The sequence below is a fragment of the Leucopleurus acutus genome (assembly GCF_964270905.1).
Source record: "Leucopleurus acutus genome assembly, chromosome: 2".
In the NCBI taxonomy this organism is placed as follows: Eukaryota; Metazoa; Chordata; class Mammalia; order Artiodactyla; family Delphinidae; genus Leucopleurus; species Leucopleurus acutus.
In genome coordinates this window covers 110,789,092-110,815,215 of record NC_139143.1, presented here as the reverse complement: position 1 = coordinate 110,815,215, position 26,124 = coordinate 110,789,092, and the positions used below count along the sequence as shown (strand labels likewise).

General features: G+C 44.5%; 1 protein-coding gene across 1 annotated transcript in view; it reads right to left on the bottom strand.

Moving 5' to 3' along the window:
* ABCA4 (ATP binding cassette subfamily A member 4) overlaps positions 1–26,124 on the bottom strand; it is a gene marked incomplete at both ends in the record, with an annotated part of 141,703 nt that overhangs the window by 33,908 nt on the left and 81,671 nt on the right. The window contains 14 exons of the mRNA XM_082859008.1: positions 474–660; positions 1,484–1,582; positions 2,063–2,187; positions 2,877–3,118; positions 6,881–6,929; positions 7,301–7,506; positions 10,257–10,341; positions 11,429–11,622; positions 12,599–12,736; positions 13,226–13,365; positions 14,307–14,438; positions 16,136–16,310; positions 18,089–18,178; positions 20,681–20,746. Of these exons, the coding sequence (XP_082715134.1) occupies positions 474–660; positions 1,484–1,582; positions 2,063–2,187; positions 2,877–3,118; positions 6,881–6,929; positions 7,301–7,506; positions 10,257–10,341; positions 11,429–11,622; positions 12,599–12,736; positions 13,226–13,365; positions 14,307–14,438; positions 16,136–16,310; positions 18,089–18,178; positions 20,681–20,746 (1,928 nt within the window). The remainder of the gene's footprint in view (positions 1–473; positions 661–1,483; positions 1,583–2,062; positions 2,188–2,876; positions 3,119–6,880; positions 6,930–7,300; positions 7,507–10,256; positions 10,342–11,428; positions 11,623–12,598; positions 12,737–13,225; positions 13,366–14,306; positions 14,439–16,135; positions 16,311–18,088; positions 18,179–20,680; positions 20,747–26,124) is intronic.

The window sequence follows — 26,124 nt, the reverse complement described above, 5'->3', positions numbered from 1 at the left end:
TAGGATAGTGTGCAGGCATTAAAAATGATACTGTAAATGTATATTTATTGACATGGCCATATGTTCATGATATGTTGTTAAGTGAAAATAGCAGGTTTCAGGACAGCATTTTGAATATAATCCTGTCTGAATGGATAAAAACTAAATGTTATTGGTGGTTATCACCAAGTGATGGGGTAATTTTTTTTTGTTCTGACTTGTCTGTGTTTTCTAATTTTTCTATAGTGATCATGCCTGATGTGTAATTTTCTCAATACTTAAAGATATTTTCTTACTAGATTGAATGGGGAGTGTCTGGTGGAAATGAAGCTTTTGGTCAGTGGCTTCCTCCAGGAGGTAAGGACCTGGAGCCTCATTTAGTCCTTCACTCAGGCGTCAGTTTGAAAACGTTAGTTGGCTAGAAACTCAGGAGGCGCAATGGCTGTGGTCACAGACAGGCTCAGGGCCCTAGCAGCCCCTGGAGGGGGAGGTACCTGAGGGGGTGGGAGCCCCCCTGCGCCCTCAGGGCACTCGGGGAGCATGGTGAGCTTCTCTCTGGTGCTGCACCTGCAGGAAGGCGAGGGGTGGTCTGCTGTCCATATCTGCTTCTGGAGCAGGTGGCTGACATCCGGGGACACAGAGGGAGTCTTCCAGGGGGTTGAATTGCCACAGGGGAACTCCCTCATGGAAGACAAGAACATATTCCACAATCAGCTTCAAGGTTGATAAAAATTCCTCAAAATGAGAAATAGTGCCCAACCCTCTCCTTCTGAGCCTTTCCTCCTCCTCGGACCCATGCATTTTCTTCTACTCTTGGAGGTTGGTTTCTGCTCAAGAAAAAATCAAGACTAGAATTTTATTGATTCACTAGATGTGGGTGGGGCTGGGAAAAATTATCTAGCTTGTGGATGGCTTAATCTCCCTTTTATCTGCTGGCAGCTCTCGCCGTTTAGAGAACAAATACAAGAGGTTTTGAAATTAATCTATTTTGGTCCTTATCAATAACTCTGAAAAAGACTGGATGAGAGAAGCAGTTAAAATTACATTGAACGTTTTGAATTCTTGGTGGATTTCAACTGCCCTCTAGAACTCTCTTCTCCACACTTAAAGCAGTAATTGAGAGTTGGCCATATAGGTAACTAACGCCATTCTAGGTCCAATCACACAAGGGCACATCCCCCATCTGCCCCCCTTCTCCGTTCAGATTCCTTTCAGATAAGTTGTGAGTAGCATATGTCAACTCAGCATGGTACTTTTATATGGAGAACTATAGAAATACAGAGCTGTCCCGTGGTGCAGGGGCTTCCTGAGGGGCAGGGAACACCCTCGCACAGAGGTGTTGATGGAGAGGCCGGGTGAGTGCTGCTCAGGGGTATGGTGGTGTTCGTGTAATACACAGCAGGACTGAGATGGGGCCTCTCCCAACCCTGCCATCCCAGGCCCCCACAATCAGGGTCTCCCAGGGCAGCTGCTGGTGTTAGGGCAGGGGTGCGCAGGGACTTACGGAAGCCACTCTTCCTTCAGGCAGCGGTTGCCAAAGCCTGGCTTGTTCACGAGGACGTCTGCAAGTACCATGAGCCGCTCACTGTCCGGCTGGTCCATGCTAGACAGAGTGAGAGGGGCTTACTCGATGGGCATGTGACTGGGGCAGAGGGACAAAGCAGCCAACATGCAACGCAGCAAATGCCTGTTGAACGGCTACTACACGCCTGGCATGTAAGCAAGGCGAAGGATTCTGCCTTGAGGTGGCTATGGTCTCCTGAGAAGGGGGGTGGGCTATTGGAACACACCAGTGGTCTGATTCCTATCAGGTCTGCACTTCAAAACACGGAGCTTCAACCCACTCACCCAACCTCTGCGTTCTCTTTCCTTCCTCCTGGCAGTCTTGCGTGTCCACTTGGGGGTCACCTTTCCCAAGCGGCAGACTCATTAATTTCCTTTCTGAGGGCAGCCTGAGGACCACTATCATGCTGGTGACTGTCCCAGAGAGTGGGAAGGTCAGGGCCGCACCAAGCAGCAGGTGACCCAGGAGCCCCACAACCCAAGGAGGTGGATGATGACATCTGAGGATGAGTCTACACACCTGAAGAAGGTATACTGCTGCCCATATATCCAGGGGTGAAGGGTCAAAGCAGGATATTCGCCAAAAGGAGGGATGATGATGGAAAGCATCAGAGCCAGAAACACAAAAGTGGCCGGGAGCACAATCTGTGGGAAAATAAACATGGTAACTTGGGCTGTGGTATGTGGTATGTTACACATACACGCATACACACACACACACACACACACACACACACACACACACACACACACACACACACTCTCTTTTAAACATTTATCCAGCAGCCTCATAACTGGGCCCTGATGGAGAAGGTCAGTCTTCTGGGGAACATGATGGGAGGATGTGCAAAGGCAGGTTGTGAAGGAGAACACAGAATGTTCTGGTAACCTTTGAAGGGTGGTTGAAGCAAGTCAACACTGAACCCTGAAGTAGGCCAATGCTCAGCCAGAGGTGAACCAGAGTTTCTGTTTCTGAACAAAAAGTATAAAAAGAAAAAGCAGACAATGACCTTGATATGCAAGGTCACTGCAAAAAAATGAATGAAAACATGACTTCACCCTCCCCTATAAAAATAAAAGCAATATTAACATATCCACTCTTATTCTATTTTCTCTGCTAAGTGAGGTAGAGTACTTACAAAGAAGCTTTGTGTTACCAAAAAGAAACAAAGGTTGGCAGGGAGGAAACAAAGCTGACAGAACTCAAAGAGGGTGCCCATCGCAGTGTCTGACCCCATGTGCACCAGAAAGCCTGAGAGAGGATGGGGAGGCTGGGAGAGGTCTGGTAGGCGTGGCCACCGGCAAACAGGCACAGCCAAAGACTGCAGTAATACCTGGGCCAGGAAGTCCTTGTAGCTGCGGACAGTGTGGTGGAACCGCTTGACCAGCAGCGCCTGCACGTGCTGGAGGGCCAGCTGCACTCCCGTGTTAAGTTGGCTGTGCCCATCCTGCTCTGGCGGAGCAGCGGGCTCCGTGGGGTGGCCGTCGGAGTCCTGTGGAGTCTGTCTGGCCTTCCTGCTAGAACTCAAACAGGAGTGTCGAAGACTGACGTTTTCTCTTTTCTGCTGAGTGCCGCCTGGTTTGGGAGATGGAATTAATAGTTTAGAAAAACATTCACAAGATCATTGTTTTCTTACTGTGTAAATTTTCCCTTCATTTAAGTCAGCAACAAAATATCAGGCCAGGAAGGTTAATAAACTTTTTAAAATTCTATTTTCTGATATAAATCATCTATACACAGAATTGCCTGAAATTGTTTTAAAATTCTCTACAGTAGTTAAAGGGAACAAGACAGAGAGTTCTGACACATATAAGTAAAAAAAAACCAAAAAACAAAGGTGCAGAACAATATGTGTAGTAAGACCATATTTGTGTTAGACAGCGTATTTATCATATGCAAAGAAACATATTTTATGTATACACATATACCCACAATGTGTACACATGTGCAAAGCTCTGAAAGAATACCTGTCAATTGTTAAAAAAGGTTACGGCTTCGGGGCAGAGCTGGATAAGGGCATGGGATGAAGTGGGAAGGGTTAGTGTTTTTTGTATTATTTGAATTTAACAACAAAATATATTCATGTATAACCTGTGTACATAAAAAAAGTAAAAGTCACAACTGATTTGGTTCTTTCTAAATTTTTAGAGGTCACCGAGAAGTAGTGGAAAGAGCAATGAACTAGGCGTTAGGAGACCTGGGTTTGAATCCTGACTCTTACTAGATGTTCAAATTTGGCTAAGTGACTCAACCTGTCTGAATCCGAGTTTTCTCATCTGTAAAATGAAAACAAGAAGAAGGTTTTTATGAAGATTAAATGAGCTAACACACATAAATGTGTTTTATAAACCATTTTAAGTCATCTGTTAGGTTGAAGCTATAGTTTATCATCACTGATTAATATTTATTTGCAGAATATGTTGTTGGACATAGAGGGCCTAGAGGATGGCTAGTTGCCCCTAGCTGCTTTCTCCTAAAGTCTCCCAGGACAAGGGCAGCTGCAAAGGGAGCTGGGTCAGCTGAGTCATCCTTTCAGCTCATGTTCACGGGCACCTGCAGTGTACCACGCCTGCTACTCAGAGGGTGGAGAACTTCTGCAGGCTCACTGACTACCTGGCACCAGAGTCCCATCTCCACATCCTTTCTCTTGATCTGGGCTCAGATCTGATGTCTGTTGTGGATGGCCCTCCCTCTGGTAGGATTGCTGCTGCCTGTCCTCGTGTCTATCCTCTGAGCTTTGCTCTCTCCCTGATGCCCCAACCAGACTGGAGTCCACGGTCCAGACCAGAGTTGAGGGATTCAGGTCTGTTTGTCTCTGGCTTTCTGCTGCCCTCCAGAGGCCACTGGCAGTGAGCCACCCTTCAGAAATGGCTTGGACCCTCTTGGTACCATGTAATGTATGACTCCATAGACAGCCACAGGCTCCTTCAGACTCTGAAGACAAGATCAGAAAAATGCCATCCTCTAAAACGGAGCCTATTCAAAACAAATACAATTAGCCATCTGAAAAATGGGAGACAGTGGGAGTGTATAACTGAGGGTCCTAGATTTGAGAGCTGAGACCAGGGAATAATAAGACTCAAAAGCCTGTGTGACTTTAAGGCAAGTCATCCAACTTACATGAGCTCAGTTTCCCCAGATGGGGTCAATCCCTGCCCTACCAGCCTCACGAGGTTATAGTGACAATCAAATAAAACAACGGATACGTAGCCCTTCGTAAAGTATAAATTAGGGCTGAGTTTGACGTAAGAGATATTTGTAAGTGTTGAGATTAGGGTGCTGCTGAATCGTAACCAGAAATTGCATACTGTGTTAAGACTTGGTATGTTTTAGCTCATTTAATTCTCTTAATAACCTTAAAAGGTGGATACTATTATCATCCCCATTTTGCATATGAGGAAACTGAGGTACAAAGAAACTAAGTATTAATAAGTACTAGGGATGTAATGTACATGATAAAATTAATTAACACTGCAGCATGTTATACATAGAAGTTGTTAAGGGATTGAATCTTAAAGAGTTCTCATAAACAAAAAAAGAGGCTAAGTATTTATCCAAAGCCACTCAATTAGCAAATTACAGAGTTCAGGTTTGATGTTTGGTCTGCTTCACTCTAGAGGCTATGCTCTTAACCCCTACCCTTGACTGTCTCTTTCGAACATTCTATTCTGTGTCCAGAATGACCAGTCTTCTGATGTGTAATTTATTCTTCTAAAAGGACCTAATTATTTATTTATTGGCTGTGTTGGGTCTTCGCTGCTGTGCGCAGGCTTTCTCTAGTTGCGGCGATCGGGGCTACTCTTCATTGCAGTGCGCGGGCTTCCCTTTGCAGTGGCTTCTCTTGTTGTGGAGCACGGGCTCTAGGTGTGCGGGCTTCAGTAGTTGCGGCACACAGATTCAGTAGTTGTGGTGCACAGGCTTAGTTGCTCCACAGCATGTGGGATCTTCCTGGACCAGGGATTGAACCCGTGTTCCCTTCACTGGCAGGCAGATTCTTAACCACTGTGCCACCAGGGAAGTCCCAGGACCTAATTATTAAGAAGGAGCATTCTGTGCAGATTAAAGGCCCTGATTCTTGAATCCATCATAGCTTCTAATATAAATTAGCATGTTTTCATTCTGGTTTTGGTTAATGTAAGTTTTTGCCCTTCGGTGAGCTGAGGGAATTTAATTCCTGTGTCTACAAAGCTGGAAAGAAGACCTGGGCCCTGTGGTGAGCTGCTCCCACCCCCTCCAGAGCACTGCACCTTTCTCCCCACTCTGCCTGGATGGCCACCTCTTCTGGCTGCCACACAGCCTAACTGGGTCATGGCACATGCGTGGGCTGATATATTTGACTACTGTTAGTTCTAGGCATAGCTGGGATCACTTACAAAGCAAGATGAAAACCGTGACATAGAGCTAGCACCGGAAACTAACAAAGAGGAAACAGTCTTTGCACACGAAAATACTGTGATATGTTACACTGGATAGAAAGTGTAACATATCACCATTGGGCACCAATGGCAGGTGCCCAAGACAGCAAATGAGAATTGCCTCACAGCTTTGCCTCTGACCAGAAGAGAGGAAAATGGAATGGGAAGGGAGAAGCCAGGGAGAGCATTTTATCAGAGTGGGTGGATACCTGTTGTTCCATCAGAAGTGGCCTGTGTTGCGGGAGGTAAGCTCTCCTGCATGTCCATCTCCCCAACCTCCACCCTCCACAGTAAAATCCACTGCACTCATGAGTGCTTTGTGTGGCTCTGAGATTTGGTAGAAATCACGGAAGGGGATGGTTGGTGGCCGGGCTCACACATATGGAAGAGAAACCCCCAGAATCCACAGCAATTATGGTCCCCACAGCTTCGAAGCTCCGCAGTGCACTAAATGAGGGCTCAGAATAACTTTATCTCCATCTCAAAGAGGCCAGGAGGTCCTAGCTGGCATCTGGGTTGTATTTACTGTCACCATTATCTCTAAGAACTCTGCGAGCTGTCACTCATGCAAGCAGGAGTGGATCAGAGGCCTGGCAGAGATAAGACTAGGAGATGAGGATGGTGATGTGGCAGGAACAGGAGACCAGGAAGGGTGAGAAGCTTGGGGGTGGTGAAGCTCCCAGCCTGCCCTCCTTAAGAATCCTGATTTCATCTAGAGTCTTCCCACCCAGATCTAATTCCATTTGTCTTTCCTTTGTCAATCAAAGGAACTGAGAGTGCAAAATGCCTGTTATTTTGGGGTCAGATGAAGGCGATGGAGGAGTGTTTCCCTGCTTTGTTGTTTTATGCACTTTTCCTTAGGCTTTCAAGATAGAGCTCGTGGGTGTGGTAAGGGAACAAACTCCACATTCAGGCGCCATACCAGCAAACAGAGGTCTTGACTCACAATCCTCCGTGACCTTCAGAAAAATCTGTCAAGAAGGAAAAAAGAGAGAATTTGGTTTAGGCATTCCCACTCTCAGAAAAATCTAACCCAAGCTCAATTCTGTTGGGGATTGCTTCATCATAGGAAGAAAATACATTACGACTCTTTGTCTAAGAACATAGTCTTCTATAAATACAAAAGTGTATGTATATGGTGACCACAACTATGTAAAATATGTGTGCGTATGGACAAAGGCAGGAGGAAATGAGCCAAAAATGAAGATAGTTGCTACGCTTGGGTGAGGAATTACGGCTTTTTGCCTTTACAGAATTTCCCTTCTAGACTTTTGTGTTAGACTTTGGCAAAGAACCACCTCTTCTGGTACCTGACAGCAACCACCTGGAATCTCTGCCTTACCTCTTCCAGGGGAGTGTCAGAAATTCCAAAACTGCTGAGCCCCAGGTCACCCAGGGTCTCCTCCAGCTCTCTGAAAAGGCTGGCGTATGCCCTCTGCTTGAAATTCTTATTTGGAAGAAGGAAGATGAGCTCTTGACCAACACATTCCACCAGCTTCGCCTCCGGAACATGGTGGCAAACCATATCCATCAGCTCACTCACATCCCCTAAGACAAGAAGAAAGGCTGACATCAACTCTGCTTTCCAGAACCTGGAAGACTGTGAACTTGCCCAGGTCCCCTACTTTCTTCTGCCTCTCATTTGAGAAAAGGGCATTTCCTTTCTCGGTAGTGATTCTTGCAGAGGAATAGCGCTCCGTCATGTCTGTTTTTAGCTTAGCTGGCCCTGTGATGAGCACTGAAAGGGAGATGGAGATGGAAGCCAACACCCCACCCCCCAACTAGCTGTGTAACCTTGGGGAGCTCATGTAACACTCCTGTGCCAGTTTTCTCCTTTGTTCAATCAAATGTTCTGTTCTTTACAAGCTATGCAACGTTAGGCAGGTCATACCCTTGTTTCTTCATCTGCGTAAAGGGGAAAATAATGGCACCCACTTCATTGTGATTTGTGAGGCTTGGATGCGTTAATATGCATTAAACACTGAGAATGATGTGCCTGGCCCGTAGATGAGTGTCAGCTGCTATTGTTATCACGAACATCATCGCAAGTAAGAAAGCTCTTGTCATCAACGTTGTTCGTTCTTAATCACCACAAGCCTGAGAGAGTCAAAATTGCTTTCATTTTTTGGTCTGGCCCAAGGTATAGGGGACTTGCCCAATATGCACACTCGGCCTTGGTGACCAAGCTGGGTGAGAACTCCCCTTCCTAAATCACACACCCAGGCCTGGTCTAACTTTTGGGAGGCCTGCACCATTTCCCCTGGGATTGCATCTGCCTCCTCAAACAAACAAAACCCTTAATCCCCAGCTCACAGGAAATGCAGAAGGGGGTTGAGAAGCTGTGGAAATGGACCATGGGATGGAGTACAGGAAGCACAGCATGGGGTGTGGGGAAGTGTCCAGTATCAAGTATTCACCTGATACACTCATACCATCAGAATTGAATTTTATGCATGAGCATGTGTTACTTTAAAATTAAAAATCTAATTAAAAAATTTAAAGCATGCATTTAAAGAGACACTTCCCTAGCACACTGTCTTGAGAGGCAGGTCAAAGGGGAAGGGATTCTGGGGACTCAGAGCCCAGGTCTTGTGTGTTTCTGCAAGCCATCCTCTCAGAGTCAGGATCACCCAATGAGTTCTTTTCCTTCTTTGTTTTAGAAATGACTCATGTGGAGGGATTTCACAGCTTTCAACCCAAATCCTTCTGCCTAGCTGGACTGGAAGGCTTGTTTTAAGTCAAATATGCAAATTAGACTCAATTGTCTTCAGCTCTGAGATGACTTCATGCTGGGGCCGGAGGGCTCCTCACGGGAGGAAGCAGCTCTGCCCTAACAGCTCTCTAGGGGTCACGTTCATTGTTCTCTTAGGAAGGAAATCGAACCTGAAGCTGCTGGATTCCCAGGAACTGTGTCTTAGACGTGTGTGTCAGCCTTTCCAGCAGCAGTCCTTCAGGGCAGCAGGGCTTTCAGCGTTGGGCAGGGAGGTCTGCGAGTGTGTGTGGTATGTGGGTGTGTGTGTGTGAAAAGCCTTCCAAGGAGCTAATGGGGATTGAAACGATCTTCCTTCTCTTATTTCGGGTATAACTACTTACTGTGCTTCCCACCCTTCACGGCATCTCTCTTCTATTCAAAGAAAATAAACTTTTATTTAGAAATAAAGTAATATTTAAAAAATTCACCTCAGCCAGCAGGCTCTGTTTCCACCTTAACTTTGGCACACACAGTAATTAAATGTATTCTTTAAAAAAAAATTATTCAGAAAGCAGGGAGGGGCCCATGGCAAGGCAGACTAGGAAAAAGACACAGAAATGTTCTAAAAAGATGTGTTCACGTTCACCACAGGTTCTGTCAGTGCAAAGAGAGGGTGGGAGAGTAAATATGATGCACCTCTGGGCATTTTGCCTCAGCTTTTAAGCGTGGTGCATAAATATTGTCTCGTTTTCTTGTTTCACCAGATTTTAGTTAGAAAAATATTTGTGCTAAGTAGGAAACTTTGTCTTTTCTTTGATAAGCAGCTATTTTCCCCCTTCATTAACTTGGATCAGTACATAGGTTTAGTTTTGCTCGTACTTAGGAATATGGGAAGTGTCGTATTCAACTTGTGAAGACGCCCCGGGGAAAGGATGAGAGGCAAGCACTCAAGGAGAGTGGAAAGAACTGCTGACAAGCACTCTAGGGCAGGAGGTCAGGTCCTGCACGATGAGTGCTTCCACAGCGAGAGCCTCTCTTTGGCATCTTCCTGGAGTGGAGGCACCCCTTATGAGGTCTGACACACTCTAATCCAAGCAAGAACCACTGGAAAACTTGGAAACTGAGAAGAAAGCTGGGAGTGTAACAGGGATGTGCAATATTCCTCAGATTTGGCATCTACACCATGCAAACTGACTCTCTGGAAAAGTGCACGATGAGGGCTGTGCATCGCCGTGGCTCCACTGTAGGGCTCCAGCTGGCACCTTTAGAACCCCTTTTCTCCAGACACTGAGGAATGTGGCTTGGAGCCAGGCAGGAGGACTCCAGGAGTAGAGGCTTACTATGGACAAGGGCAAGGAGTGAACAAAGACTGGATTCGTCATTAAAAGGAGAGGGCCCTTAGGTCCATGACTTTAACATCCCTTTGGGAACGGAGGAGGAGAAAAAACTCAAAGAAGAAGATGAGCAATTGCATGACTGTGGGCTTGAGAAACACACAGAGTGTTCTATTTGCTCCCACTGAAATGCACGACAGCCGGACACACCCAACAATACCCAGAGATGATCGCCAGACAAGAACTGAGGTACAGTCTGCCTGAGTCCTTACCGTCCAAGACTTGTTCTGGAGTTATCTCATCGACGCAGGATGGACACCTGATGGAGAACCCCTTAGACGCACAGCTGCAGGTCCCCTACAACAGATGGACGTCAGTCACTTCTATAGCATCTCCCTGATGCTCACTGAAGTCACCACCATGCTTTGTTTCTCACGCCAAGTGTAGTCAACACATTTTTCTTCACTGTTTTAATCTATCACTTCATCTGAACATTTTGAAGCTGTGGCTGTTTGATTTTGTTCTGCAGAGTGTGTGAATCAGGCACAGAGAGAACCTTGAAGGACCCCTTTGGCTTGTCATTACTTATGTGAAAGCTATAGGTTGGCCGGTGCAAGACATTCTGCTTTTCCCTCCCCAGGGATGCATGCTGGGCTGTGGAAGTCTATCCAGGACTGGAAAACCCAGAAGCAGCCAGACGCTTAAACTACAGGGGCCAGAGGCATAAATAATGCTACAATAAAATAAGCATGACAAAACAGCTTGAATGTGAGCAATGCCTTTCTCAATGAGCCCAAAGCACATTTATAATACTTTATCTCACTTATCTTCACCACATCCCCAAGCAGCAGAGAGGCAATTATCAGTTTCATTTTCTATGTGGAAAATACCCCACAACAATGAGGAATTAAGGAATTTGCCTAGGATGACACAGTTTGTTCACCTTGCAGCCCAGACTTGAACCTGGGGCTCCTAAAATGCTGAGTTGGTCTCTGCTGGTTGGTATTTTTTCACTTCACCATTTTCAGGTTATAGTTATCAGGAAATCTTTTTCTTAGCTTTCATTTACCAATGAAATTTGGGTTTAATTAGGGAACATAAATGTTGGAATGAAAAAAGGAACTTAAACAACTACTGTCCTTTAATTAGTGTAACCTCGCAGAATAAGTCACTCCCTTCTATGTTGCACCAAACCACGTGTGCAGTTTAGGATTCTGGCCTATAATAATCAGAGGTCGTTTAAAACTAGTTGTTTTATTTGGGGTAAAGCATCTCTGCAGGAGAGTTCAAAACGCCCTTTTATCAAAATCTACAAATGGTTCCAGAAACAAAGAGGTCAGTTCTGCTGGCTGGAGTCTGATTTAGGTAGAAGTCCAGAAGGACAGCACCACACTGTGCATTCCTTCTCACCCAGGACAGGCTCTTTCCCTGGACAGACACAAACCTTACAGCCTCCTCCTTGGCCCTGGATGGTCTTCATCTTGCGCACCAAGGTTAAGTAGAAGCCTGTGCCAAAGCAGTTCTTTAGGAAGAGCGGTGTGCCGGAGCAGTAGAGTCGTCCCCGGGCTATGATGGCGATGCGGTCCCCGAGGATGTCGGCCTCGTCCATGTGGTGAGTGGACATGATGATGGTTCTGCCTGCAAGGGCAGGGGTCAGGGGAATCACCAGGCAGGCCTGGGCCAGGTGTGGATGGGAGAGGATGTATGGCAAGCTTCCCATTATATGGGTTGCAAAAACTGGGAGTTAATGAATAAAAACAAGTTTTCTGCAATAAAGTCTAGAATATTAGAATAAAAACGAAAACAGCTAATGTTTTTAGCATCCTGCATATTGTAAAGCACTGTTTCACGGATTATTTCTTCATCAGACATAGGACCTGATGCAAATAAATCACCATATATGGGACATGGTTATTATTGTCAGTCAGCATCTTCTGAGTTCTATATGTGTATTCTCTGGGTCATTAAGCACTGCATTTATCATCTTTGCAAAGAACACACACACACACACACACACACACACACACACACACACACACACACACACACACACACACACACACACACACACACACTCTTTGATACTACCTGGAGATGTCATTGAAAGAAAATGGTAATGAGGATTCCAGGAAGGCAAATCGACCGCGGGATTGAACCACACCACCACTTTTACGGACACTAGCTCTGCTTGCTGTCTCTTCTGCATCTGTACCTCTGGTTGCACGTGCCACGACAGAGGAGGAAATGTCACACTTTGAGACATCTCCATCTGCAGCAGTCCTCTGCAGCACTGAACACAGGCTCACTGCCCTCACACCTGGTTTCCAAGGGGGAATTTCACTAGAGCTGCTCCCATTGTTTCAGACAGAAGGGCTGCAGGTCGAGAGAACTTTCTAGAGCATTTTGGGAAGTAGGCTGCTTCATCAGTAACTCCCTGCTTGTACTTGTGCAAAATATCTCAGGAGGCTTCATCTAGAACTTATAGACTCCCCCAAGCCAGTGATAAAGCCCCGTCTGAGTACAGCTGTGGCCCTTACAAAATCCTAGGTGTGAGAGAGTGGAGAGCACCCATAAAGCCTCAGTGAGAGCACCGGCGATGCACAGTGGCCATTACCTGAGCGGTATTTCAGGAGCAGGTCCCAGATGGAGCGCCTCGAGTAGGGATCCACCCCAGAGGTGGGCTCATCCAGAACCACCACCTTGGCATCTCCCACGAAGGCAATGGCAACGGACAGCTTCCTCTGCATGCCACCTAGAGGTACAAGGCGGCAGGGTCACGGGAGCTGTGGACAATTGGAAGAGAAGGGCCCAGGGCTGACCTCATAAGGAGGGCACCTTAGATCCAGCAGCAGCTTGATGCTGCCTCCTGAGATATTCACACAGTGTTCAAAATTCTAGTGGCACAGGCCTCGTAATGCAGGAAAGAAAATCCCTGCCTCCTAGGGTCAGACCATTTGAAGATTGTTCTCACCTTTGAGTTCAAACACATAAACATCAGAGCAAATACAGCCCAGGCTGCTGCAAGATAGTGCTTCATGTGGGAAATAATCCAGAGGTGGGTTGGTCTTAGATGGTCAGAATAACTTTATAGAATGTTCCAACCCTTAGGAGCTCTCCTGTTATAGGCCTAAGAATATACACACATACACACACATGCACACAGGCAGATGCACAAGGCCCTGTGCGCTGGGAAACCATGGATATGCCATCTGAAGCGCTGTCTTTTCCCAACACCAAGCACCTGAGAGATCCTGCGCTTCTTCGTTCCTCTTGTGGTGGAGGCCTGTGTCCTCCAGCATGGCTTCCATCTCCAGCTGGGCCTCCTCCCAGGACCTCCCTTTCAGCTGCGCGTAGAATAGGATGTGTTCAGCCACTGTGAGACTATAGGGACGGGGCAATGAGAAAGGCAATGTGCTCAGCAATTCCACTTCTAGCAATTTACCTCATAGAAATAATTAAAGATGAGCACAAAGATTTAGCAATCACGATGTTCATCATGGTGTTGTTTATAATAGAAAAATGAAACAAAATACCAACCCTGCCAAAATATCTAAGACAGCTGAAATAGCACATTATACAACGGAATAGTATGTACACATTAAAACTTATTGCATAGAAGAATATGTAATAGCACGAAAAGATGTTCATGATATCTTAGGTTTAAAAAAGCAATCACATTTAAAAAAACAGGTTACAAAATGGTATGCAGAGTTTTATTCTCCTTTACAATTTTAAACTATATATGTATATCTATACATGTATAAGAGAAAAATTATATATCAAGGTGTTAACAGTGGTTTTCTATGGCTGGTGAAATTACAGGTGACTTTTATTTTTTGTTTTAATCTATATTTCCTTCCTTCCCGTCTTCCCTCCTTCTTTCCTTCAATGACTGTATATAACTTTTTAGATAAGAAATAAAAGTTTGGGAAAAAAGCAACTGAAAAGCTTCCTCAAAAGTCAGTTTTTAATGCCTGGCTGAAGAGGAAAAAAGGAGCGATGGTCTCCTCTCTGGTCCCTGAAAGGGATCAGACTTCTGGGCAAGTACTGAGCAAGGGGCCCCGGGACCAGCCCCCCTGACAGAGAGAAGGCAGCACCACTCTTCTGAGCAGGAAGAGCTCAGCTCTGAGTGCCAGAGGCACAGTCACTTGCATGTCTCGTTGCAAGCAGGACAAAGGACCCCGAAGGTGGGGGAAGCCAAAGCAGAGTACTGCCTTCTGCCCCCAGAGCTGGCATCCCTCGGCTGCGCTCTAGAGAACATGTTGTTGGAGGGCAAGGTGAGGTTAGGGCATGGGGAGGGTCTCAGTTCCTGTTCTACTTACTGGTGGAACAGGATGTTGTGCTGTGGACACATGCCAAGGCTCTGCCGGATAGCATCCAGGCTGGTTTCAATGTCCTTTCCCCTAATGAGCACAGTCCCGGATGTCGGTGGCAACAGACCCGTCAGGATGGACCTGCCAAACGCAGGAGTCAGTGGTTGAAAGGCTGGCCTTTAGGAAGGCCTTGGGATAGCAGCCTCCACCCCAGGGTCGGTGATTCTGACCCTCAGTTAAACCCCAACCATCATCAGCTGCAGGAACCAGCGGTTTCCTGTACGGGGCTTAGCACCAGTGTGTACGTCCAGGCCCCTAGGAGGATGAGCACATCCGCCTTCCTTCTCTGCTTCACTTATTTCCTAGTTCTTTCAGGCAAGCACTGATGGGTGTACACTGATTCCCAGCTGTAGAATGCTCACTTGCAGCCGGAGATCCCTCCCCAACTCAGCCATCACAGCTCCTGGTGCTGTAGGGGGCTCAGTTAAAGGTATCCAGCCCATGGGTCCAAGTTTTGCCTGATGTCACCATTACGAAAGGCAAGGTCTTATTGAGAAGCCGAAGCGTTCAACGTGTATTTGTTGATTAACTGATTGAACCCAGGCCTGGGAATTATCACCACAATAATTTTGGATCCAAAATAATAAAAAGCCCAATAGTAATGTTGATTTATTTTGTAAAATGGGAAATGACGACACCCACCTCATGGGTTTTTTTTGGGAGGATTAAATATAGTTAATACCTGTAAAGCACTTAGAACAATGCCAGAATAAAGGAAGACTCAAAAATATTATATTACTTTTATTGAACGTTGTGTTCTGGCCACCAGGGGACATTGCATTTCACATTCATGAAGTAATGTGTTTGCCTTTGGGGTCCTGAACAGGGCTTGGGGCTCTCTGACCATATTAGTTAACAAGGAGAGAAATCAGCTAACCCTCCCAGCTCTGTCCCTGAGCCAGATACAATCTCAGGCTCTCTGAACTGGCCTGTTGATCGACCACTAGAGGGAAACAGAACCAAGTATAATGGCACCAGCCCCACATTCCATTCACACTGAACCGCCCTCAGAGAACATTCCAATGCAGGGTGTACACAGCTGTTCCTTCCTGGGGCTCTCTAAGAAGCCAAAGGACCTGACGACTGCGTTCATATGGGTTCCCTGCCCTGCTGCTCCTCGGGAAACCTTAGCTGGCCCTGTTTTCCTTCGCAGCAGATGACACTCAGGGCCCTTAGAAAAGTGAGGAGAGCTTCCTGACCTGAGGAGTCCATGCAGAGCCTTCATCTTCCCTGAACTTAGTTTTCAGTTGCCAGGCAGTTACCCCACAGCCCCTTTTAACTTTCTCCAGAACTACCACCAACCCTCATAGGTAGGAAAAGGGATGCTCTCTGAAAGTAAATAGCGCTCTACAGACAGAAGGCATGTGATGGTGGTGGCCACGACTTTATCACCACCATCATGACGGCAACGCTGGGGAGGCTGGGGGTAGGGAGGCCGGCTCGCAGCATCAAAGACAAGAGACAATTTTGGGAGGACCTGGCTCTTGCCCCCAGGGAACCATTACAACTTGGTGACCTTGGGAAAGTCACTTCAGCTCTCTGGATGTCCACTTCCCTGGCACAAAGGGGGCAATAAACTTACTACTCCACCTCTGTCTCCAATTTCACGTGAGGATCAAATAAAACAATATATGAGAATAAGCTTTGAAAACTGCATTGTACTTAACACCTTCCTGGGACACAAATACTGGCACATTTTTGTCACTAAAACTCAATGGGCAAGAATAGACTGAAGCTAAAAGAGGAAGAAGAGAGCCAGAAAATGACTAGAGACTCACAAGGTCGTGGTTTTCCCTGCTCCATTGTGACCGAGAAACGCGGTGATCTGGCTTTCATAGAAGGTAATGTTAAGACGGTCCACAGCTGGCCTGCCATGGTGCTCAAAAATCTTTACCAGATTCTTCACACACACCCCGGGAACCAAGCCTGGGAGCTCACGTTCAAAGAAGCAGTCTTGTTGGAAAAAATGAACATGATGTAACAATGCCTTAGTGTACACATTTCCCAAGGTTCTTTCTTCAGACTATTGTCTTCTGCCCCCATGGCTTTAGCTATGACCTTTGTAAGGATGACTACAGAGTAATAATGGTAATAATAGTGGCCAACATTTATTGAAAGGTTACTCTGTGCCAGGCATTATTTCAAGTGCCTTACATGGATTTCCTCATTTCACCCTTACTACAGCCCTAGGGGAATAAATATTGCTGTGCCCATTTCTATTACTGAGGACACCTAAGACACAAGAGACATCAAGAGTCCAATCAAGGTCACGTGGCTTATGAGTGGCAGAGCTGGGATTCAAACCCAGACTGCACGCACTGTCTGTATGGAGAGTTAGCCCTAAGCTCAGCCTTCAATCCCAGGTCCTCATTTCGGATAGTCTGCTGGGCATTTCCTCATGGATTTCTTGTAACAGCTCAGGCTCCTCATTTTCTTCCCCAAACAACATTTTCCTTCAGACTGTCCTATGTTCATTCTTGGAGCTGCCGTTCTCCTGGTCACCTTGGCTCACATCTTTGAGCCAACTCTGACTGAAACTGAATTCCTGCTCCTCAGAACTCCAGAGTTTCTCCAGTTAGGGTGGGACAGTCCACTCTTCTTCACTCCTTTCCCTCTAACTCTGTCCCTCCACTTTTCGACTTCCACACCCCCCTACGGTGTGAGGTCCACTTGGTGTTCACTTCTGCCTATCCTCCAGTCTCTCCCTGCTTTAGTTCACTCTATACAGTGTCACTTAATTTGTCATCTTAATATTGTAGCTCTGAGCACTTATTCCCCTGCCAAAAAAAAAAAAAAAAAAAAAAAAAATCCCGTTGCTTCTTTTCTCTGTGCCTCCTGGTCTCGCCTAAAACTGAGGTGGGACCAGCCCCCAACCCCCTGATTTTGGTCTTGGAATTACACTCTGGGAGAAGGGTCTTCCCACAAGTTCTGCTGACTGGAAACCACAGGAGCCACAGGTCTCTGACCTCAGCTTTGCGAAATGGCACCTGGGATGGACCAGAGGCATGGAGGCTGGACCCTCTCATGCAACATCAGGTGAAGTCCAGAGGCCATGCTGCCTCTCTAAACCCAGGGTGAGGATAGCAAGAGCATTTAGTATCCACAGAGAAATTCATATGCTTAAAGAATAGAGAACATGGTGCGGGGGGAAGTACAGAACTGGTTCAAGAGGGAAGGTAAGGGAGGCAAAGGCCAGGTGAACACTTGCAAACTTAGTCCATGGGTTGAGGAATTATTAGGTAACTTCCACGGTCAGGAAAGGCTTTTGATGGCTTGAATGAATGGACTTCTAGATTTGTAAACCACGAATGAAATGTAGTCAGCTCCTTTAGACTCTTTCCCCCTGTGCACAGGAGCATTTATTTTTGTCTTTCCTTATAGCTCATATCCGCTTTAAGACCTAGTGACCCAAGTTATTGTTCTTGCTAAATCCTCGGAAGTCAGCACATTTGTGCAATTCACTTGGGGTTTGCCTAACAAGGGCACAAACACACCACATACTTTGGATTTGCTTTCTCCAGGAAATATGTGTTCATGTCTGGCTGGACCATTCATTCCGCACATGTGCAGCTGGACCCTTGAGAAGGTATTAGGTTTAACCCTTGTCAACAGAGACAGTCAGTTTCCTGGGTTCCATTTCACCCCAGTCACGAGGTGTTTTACTCTGGCTCTGTGTAGTGTTCTGAGCCTTTTCCTTGCCTCTGTTCTGCATTCTTTATTGAGGTTTTTACCATTTATTCCTTCTGGGTGTTCTGGGTCCTCCATTTCCTCTGTTACGGGTTCTGTCTTTTCCAAGGCCCTTTCTTCTCTGGTTGAACACCCTGCACCAACCAGAAGCCACTGTTACTCTCCTGGTGAGACATGAGAATCAGGAAAGGCAGGAAAGGAGGGGAAAGGAAGGCGGAGCAGAGTTTCCTACCATAGCTGGAAAACACAGCTCCCTCAGAAGGCCAAGTTGGCATTCCCAGGACAAGCCCCGAGCAAGGCTTTGCCAACCTCTGACCTGCGGGACTGTGAAGTTCCGGCAGTGGCTGGAAGGGCCTCCCAGCTGGCTGATTTGGCAACCTTCGCTGAGCCCAGAGGGGGTTTTGTAACAGGAGTTTCACACATCCTCTTAAAATGCCAGGAGGAGCCCACAATGTCAGATATTGTGATTAAAAAAAAAAAAATTAACAAAAAATTAACTTTGAAATGGGTTAATTTTCTTTAGCTCGTTAACAGTATTTTTCACTCCAATCCAAAACATGTCAAAGTCATGATGAACCTTGAGTAAAAGTCCATTCAAGCTGATATGATGGGCAGCCAGACCGAGACATCGTTTACCTGAGGAATCTACTTTTATAGGCATTCATGTATTTGGAGATTAATACCAGAGTTGAGTCTGGTTGACGTACAGGCTTGCACAAATTGTGAATTGCGGTGTAAACACACAAACGTTCTCACACTCACACATACACCTACCTCCCCCCACACCCCCAAAGAGGCACTTTTTGTAAACTTGGCATTTGGTTTAAAAGGATATCAGGACATCCTGAAAGCGGAAGAGAAGCAGAAAAGCAAGCCAGCCAGAGAAGAAAGCAGGGGCAGGAGGAAACCATTGTCGCCAAGCATCTAAAGGCTCTGGCCTCAAGGGCACGTACATGAGCAGGGTGGACTTTTCAATGCTGCAGCCCACCAGGGCCTCTCTGTCCACACCGCTGCCTGGAGATTTGCAGGCTGTGTGGTGGAGTGGCAAGTAATGGGCCTGGTGGTCAGGGACCCGCCCCCTCCAGTACTTCTGTTTTCTGAAGGACTTTAAATCTACTGCCCACAGTTCCTTTGATCTCTTTACTAGCTATCATACTGCACTAATGTGTAATAATAAAATAGCAGGGGGAGATATTCTTCTAGTCACTGGAGTGAGTTCCTTGCCAGGAAATGTATGTCCCAGTTCCAGATTTTGTCCCAAGTGAACAATGGGAACTGGGTAAGACACTGGATATCTCTTGGGTTCCATGTCTTCATCTGTGAAAGGAGGGGTTTCAGTGGAAAACCTCACCTCTTTTCTAATTTTAGAGAAATCTAGGAATCTATTTCAGTCTAGCCTGTGAGACAGGTGAAAAACATTTGGTTTCTGTTGGCAAAAGCATGACTCATTTTTGAAGGAGCACATTTGTCTTAAGATTTCTCTTTTCTTTTTTTTTTTTTAGAGGCAGCGTATCTGCTGAGATTATAGAGGGGAAAAAATGCCCACAAGTCCTGATATTCATTGAAATTAGAAACATTCCAGGAACAGACTTCTGTGTTGAAAATTCCCATTTATGATGGGTTATAATTTTATTACAGTGGAAATTTAAAAGTTTATAGATAGACAAGAAAGACAGACAAGCCAACATAATGGAAAAAACAAACTGAGCTGTTGAAGTGCTGTTTGTTCGAACCATTAAAAAAAAGGCAACCCCCCCACCCCAAAACTTTTAAAGGTCCTAGGCTAATCGCCTAGAGAAAACAAACATCTATCTTAGTGCTTAAAGGATAAATCCTGGCCCAGGCCCAATAGTACAAAGTAAAGAGCAGGTAGGTGAGGAACAAACAGATTGGAAAGCATTTCCTTTGCTTCCAGAAACTCCTAGCTCCAGGGGAGTCCCCAGCTCTCAGCTCTGGAATTTCTCTGCCTCCTCATACCTCACAGGAGTCTGTGGTTTCCCCCCAATTCTAGAACTCTCCTTTGGCCTCCTATCCTATTCAGGAGGAAAGGTAAATTTTATCTAGGATGCACTCCGGGCAAATGTCCTTTTAACCCTCTTTCCCAACCAGAGGAAAGACCAATACTAAGAGAATCTGGGAGTATTTGCCTTGAAGATCACAGCTCTGCCCCAGCCTCCAGATGGGCCCTTCCTTTGGGAAAATAAATTCATTTATATTTGAAAAAGTAGAGAGGAATAAAAAAGCAGATGAGGGGAGGCAGCAGAAGATGAATGTAAAGATTCCTCTATGATTCTCTGGATCTGTTTGCTTTGAACTGAGAAGTTGCAAAACTTATTTGCACCCTGAAGTGGTCTGGCCTTCTTTTAAGAGTGTACTTTAATCTACTGGGCACGACCAGGACTCAAGGGTTTATCAATGCTCAGCCATCACCCTGGCCCAGTGACTCACAAAATATGGGCTCCCAGAGGCTGTGATGCTACACCAAGGAGCAGAGCCCTCAGCAGACAGCTAACCAATCAGGAATCTCACACCTCACGTAAGAGCCACCGCTACAATGCACACACATTCCACGCAGGGCCAAAGGAGCTAAGTTCAAACATTTTACTTTTTTTATTAAAAAATTAAAAATAACTTACCTTCACCACCTTGCCAATAAGACTCTTGTAGAAGGAAGTACCAAGGAAGTGGGGTTCCATAGTCCCCTAAAAATAGACAGGCGAATAAAGAGAAAAAGCCTAAGTAGCTCCACCTTACCACAGTTGTATAGGATCTAGAATTTATCTACCCGAACCTCAGATTGTAACTGTAGATATTTATAGCTCATAAGCATTACGTGGCTATCCACATGCTTCCTCCAAGACGACTACTTCTAATATGTTTTAATTCAAAAGGTCATGTTTTGGGGGTGAAACTGGCAACACTAAGACTGATGATCTTGGCTGACATTAGTTTTCTAAGAAAAAAGAATCTAAGCATACCCCCTTTTTTTTTTCACATATTCTTATTCTATTTTATTGTTATTTTTTAAAATATAAATTTATTTATTTATTTATCTTTGGCTGCGTTGGGTCTCGTTGCTGCGTGCGGGCTTCCTCTAGTTGTACTGAGCAGGGGCTACTCTTTGTTGCGGTGCGCAAGCTTCTCATTGCAGTGGCTTCTCTTGCTGCAGAGCATGGGCTCTAGAGCGCAGGCTCCGTAGTTGTGGCGCATGGGCTTAGTTGCTCTGCGGCATGTGGGATATTCCCGGACCAGGGATCAAACCCGTGTCCCTTGCTTTGGCAGGCAGATTCTTAACCACTGTGCCACCAGTGAAGTCCCAAGCATACCCCTTTTCAACAGTTACCAGATAATAACAATAATGATGATAATCACTAACATTTGTTGAATGCTCTTTCTGTGTCAGACATAACTGTAAGTGCTTTCTATGTGCTAAATAATTTAATCTTCAAAACAACACAAGGGGATAGGTAGTATTACGATTCTTGTCAATAAGGAAATTAAGGCACACTGAGTTTGAAGCATCTGCCCAAGGTCAAAACAAGATATGTTGAGGTGTGTGGTAGAATACAAAATAATACTTGGTCTTTGTCCTCATTTCCTGGCACAGAGCTCCTAAAACCATTGGAGTTTCCTGAGTAATAGGAATGCCTTTTGTTATTCATAATAGTTCATTATTAGTGTGAAGAAATGCAAGAGATTTTTGTGCGTGGAATTTGTATTCTGCAATTTTACTGAATTTTTAAATTAGTTCTAACAGTTTCTTTGATGGAGTCTTTAGGGTTTTCTACATATAAAATAATGTCATCTACAAATGTTACAGTTGTACTTCCTTCCCAATTTGGATGCCTTTATTTCTTTTTTTGTCTGATTGCTGTGGCTAGGACTTCCAATACTATGCTGAATAGAAATGGCGAGTGGGCATCCTTGTCTTGTTCTTGATCTTAGAGGAAAAGCTTTCAGCTTTTCACTGTTGAATATGATGTTAGCTGTGGGGCTGTCATACATGGCCTTTATTATGTTGAGATATGTTCTCTATGTACCCACTTTGCTGACAGACTTTATCATAAATGGATGCTGAATTTTGTCAAGTGCTTTTTCTGCATCTATTGAGATGATCATATGATTTTTATGTTTTGTTTTGTTAATGTGGTCTATCACATTGATTGATATGTGGACATTGAACCATTCTTGTATCCCTGGATTAAATGCCACTTGATCATGCGTTATGATCCTTTTAATGTATTACTGAATCTGATTTTCTAATGTTTATTGAGGATTTTTCCATCTTTGTTCATCAGGGATACTGGCCTGTAGTTTTCTTTTCTTGTGGTGTTTGGTTTTGCTGTCAGGGTAACGTTGTCCTCGCAAATTGTGTCTGGAAGAGTCTTCTTTTTTTCTTGGTGAGTTTAACTAAAGTTTTGTCAATTTTATCCTTTCAAAGAACCAGCTCTTTCCTATTGTCTTTTTAGTCATTTCATCTATTTCTGCTCTAATCTTTGTTGTTTCCTTCCTTCTACTTTGGGCTTCTATTTTTCTTCTTTTTCTAGCTTCTTGAGGTGTAAAGTTAGGTTGTCTATTTGAGACTTTTCTTGTTTCTTGAGGTAGGCATTTATTGCTATGAACTTCCCTCTTAGAACTGCTTTTGCTGCATTCCATAAATTTTGGTATGTAACATTTCCATTTTTTATTTGTCACAAGGTATTTTTTTTATTAATCTGATTTCTTCTTTGACCCATTGGTTATTTTAGCATGTTGTTTAATCTTCATATGTTTGTTAATTTTCCAGTTTTCTTTGTATAATTAATTTCTAGTTTCATACCATTGTGATCAGAAAAGCTGCTTAATACGATTTAAAGCCTCTTAAACTTAAGACTTGTTTTGTGGCCTAACATACGACCTATGTCAGAAATGTTCCATGTACTCTTCAGAAAAATGTTTATTCTGTTGCTTTTAGATGGAATGTTCTGTAAGTATCTGTTAAGTCCATCTGGTCTAACATGTTGTTTAAGGCCAATGTTTCTTTATTGCTTTTCCATCTGGATGGTCTATCCATTGATGTAAGTGGGATATTAAAATCCACTACTATTATATTTCTGTCTATTTCTCCTTTTAGGTCTGTTAATGTTTGCTTTACATATTTAGTGCTTCTATGTTGGGTGCATAAATATTTACAAATGTTATACCCTCTTGTTGGATTGACCCCTTTATCATGATGTAATGCCTTCCTTCATCTCCTATTACAGTCTTTGTTTTGAAGTCTATTTGTCTGATATAAGAATAGCTACTTTGGGTTTCCATTTCCAAGGAATATTTTTTCCCATCCCTTCATTTTCAGTTTTTGTTTGTCTTTATATCTAAATTGTGTCTGTTGTAGGCAGCATATAAATGGGTCTTGTTGTTGTTTTTCTTTATCCATTCAGTTACTCTATGTCTTTTGATTGAAGAATTTAGTCATTTACATTTAAAGTAATTATTGATAGGAATGTGCTTATTGCCATTCTGTTAATTGTTTTTGCTGTTTTTTGTAGCTCCTCTCTGTTCCTTTCTTCTTCTTTTATTCTCTTTGTGGTTTGAGAACTTTCTTCAGTGGTATGCTTAGTTAGATTCATTTCTCTTTCTCTTTTATGGACTCATTATAGATTTTTGTAGTTACCATGAAGCTTACATGTAAAAACTTATACCTGCAACAGTTTAAGTTGATAACAACTTAAGTTGATCCCATTCTGAAGCTCAACATTTTTACCCTCCCCTCCACATTTTATGTTTTTGATGTCACATTTTACATCTTTTCCTCTGTGTATCCCTTAACAAATTATTGTAATCAGTTATTTTTACTACTTTTGTCTTTTAACCTTCCTACTAGTTGTATAAGTAGTTAATCTACTACCTTTACTATATATTTACTTTTCCAGTGATATTTATTCTTTCACATGTTACTAATTAGCACCCCTCCTTTTCAGCTTAAAGGAGTCCCTTTAACATTTCTTATAAGGCCAGTTTAGTGATGATGAACTCCTTTAGCTTTTGCTTGTGGAAAATGCTTTCTCTCTCCTTCAAGTCTGAATAGTAACTTTGCCAGAGAGGACTTTTGGCTGGAGGTTTTTTTGTTTTGTTTTGTTTTCTTATAGCACTTTGAATATATTGTGCTACTCCCTTCTAGCCTGCAAAGTTCGTGCTGAAAAATCCGCTGATGGTCCTACAGGGGCTCCCTTGTACATGACAAGTTGATTTTCTCTTGCTCCTTTTAATATTCTCCCCTTGTCTTTAGCCTTTGACATTTTAATTATAAAGTGTCTTGGTGTGGGTCTCTTTGGGTTCATCTGTTTTGGAACTCTCTGGGCTTCCTGGATCTGAATGACTATTTCCTTCCCCAAGTTAGGGAAGTTTTCAGCCATTATTTCTTCAAATAAGATTTCTGTCCCTTTCTCTCTTCTCCTTCTGGGAGGCCTATAATGTAAGTGTTGGTCTGTTTGATATTATCCTGTAAGTCCTTTAAGCTATCTTCACATTTTTAAAATTCTTTTTTCCTTTTGCTACTCCAATTGAGTGAGTTCCATTGCCTTGTCTTTCAGTTGACTTATCCTTTCTTCTGCTTCATCTGGTCTTTTGTTGAGCCCCTCTAGAGTATTTTTCAGTTAGTTATTGCATTCTTCAGCTCTGTGACTTCTATTTGGTACCTTCTTATATTTTCCATCTCTTCGTTGAAGTTCTTGCCTTGTCCATCTATTCCTCCTCAGTTTGGGTGAGCAGCTTTATGACCATTACTTTGAACTTCTATCATGTAAATTATTTATCTCCATTTCATTAAGGTTTTTTTTCTTAAGTTTTATCTTGTTCTTTCATTTGTAACATATCCCTCTGTTTCTTCATTTTGCTTGACTCTCTGTGTTGGCTTCTATACAGTAAATGAAACAATCACTTCTCCCTGTCTTGAAGGAGTGGCTTGATGTAGGAGATGAAACTTTTTGTTCAGCCCTACCCCAGCTCTAGTTGTCCCTCAAACCTCTGTGTTTGTCCAAGCAAACTATTATATTTTTAATAGCTCCTGGTAGTTGAGGATGTACTAAGACCTGTCAGTGTCTCAAAGGGGAGGACAGCAGCACCTAGATGCCAGGTGACTGGAAGCCAGACCCTTGGGCAGCAGCTTTTATAAGTATTCAAATGTATACAGTCCTAAGGAGCCACAAACTTAAGTCTCACTGGTCACCAGAGCCAGATGATCTGGAGGTGTCCCCTGGGTGGCAATCACAAAAATCCAGGCTCCAGACAAGTGCATAAACTCCTTTCTGGGAGATACTGGTGAGCTGGAGTAGAACAGTGTGAGAGTGCCAAGATGGCATCCACAGCCTGCATTCCTTGAGAGCAGCTCTGTAGGCCACTAAATATGTGCCAAACCTGAAGCCTTCCCCTCAGTCCAAAGATCCAGGACAAGCAAAGCAGCCCCTCACAGAAAGATTGGTGTGTATTCCTCAGTCCACTGTCTGTGCAGTGCCCTGTGGGTGGTAGCTTGCCAAGAACCATCCTCCTGATTGCCACAGTCCATGGAACCCAAGAACCCAAGCTACTCCAGCCTCAGAGTCAGGCAATCAAGGGATGTCCTCTGGATGTCAGCTGCAAAAATCAGGTGCCACATGCATGTAAAGATCCCTTCCAGGAGACACTGACACTCTGGAGCATGGCAAAGGGAGAGCACAAAGATAGTGCCCACACTCCGAGGACTGGAAAGGGTTACAGTTAACCCCGAGATGCATGTTTAATTAGAAACCTATCCCTTAGGCCACAATCATGAGGATTAGCTAATAGGCCTTCTTCACAGAAAGACTTAGCTCCTGAGTCTGTTGCCTCTTACTGTGCCCTGGTGGTGACAGCTGTTTAAGAACTCTTTCTTCATTGATTACAGTCCTGTGGGATCCACTAGCATAAGCCCCACTGGCCACCAGAGTCAGGAGATATAAAGGTGTCCCCTGGCAGCAGTCACAAAAACCAGGGCACCAGATAGGGGTATGAGCTCCTTTCTGGGTGACACCAATTATTACAGTCCCAAGTGACCAGGAACACAAGCTTTCAGAGCCAGGAGATG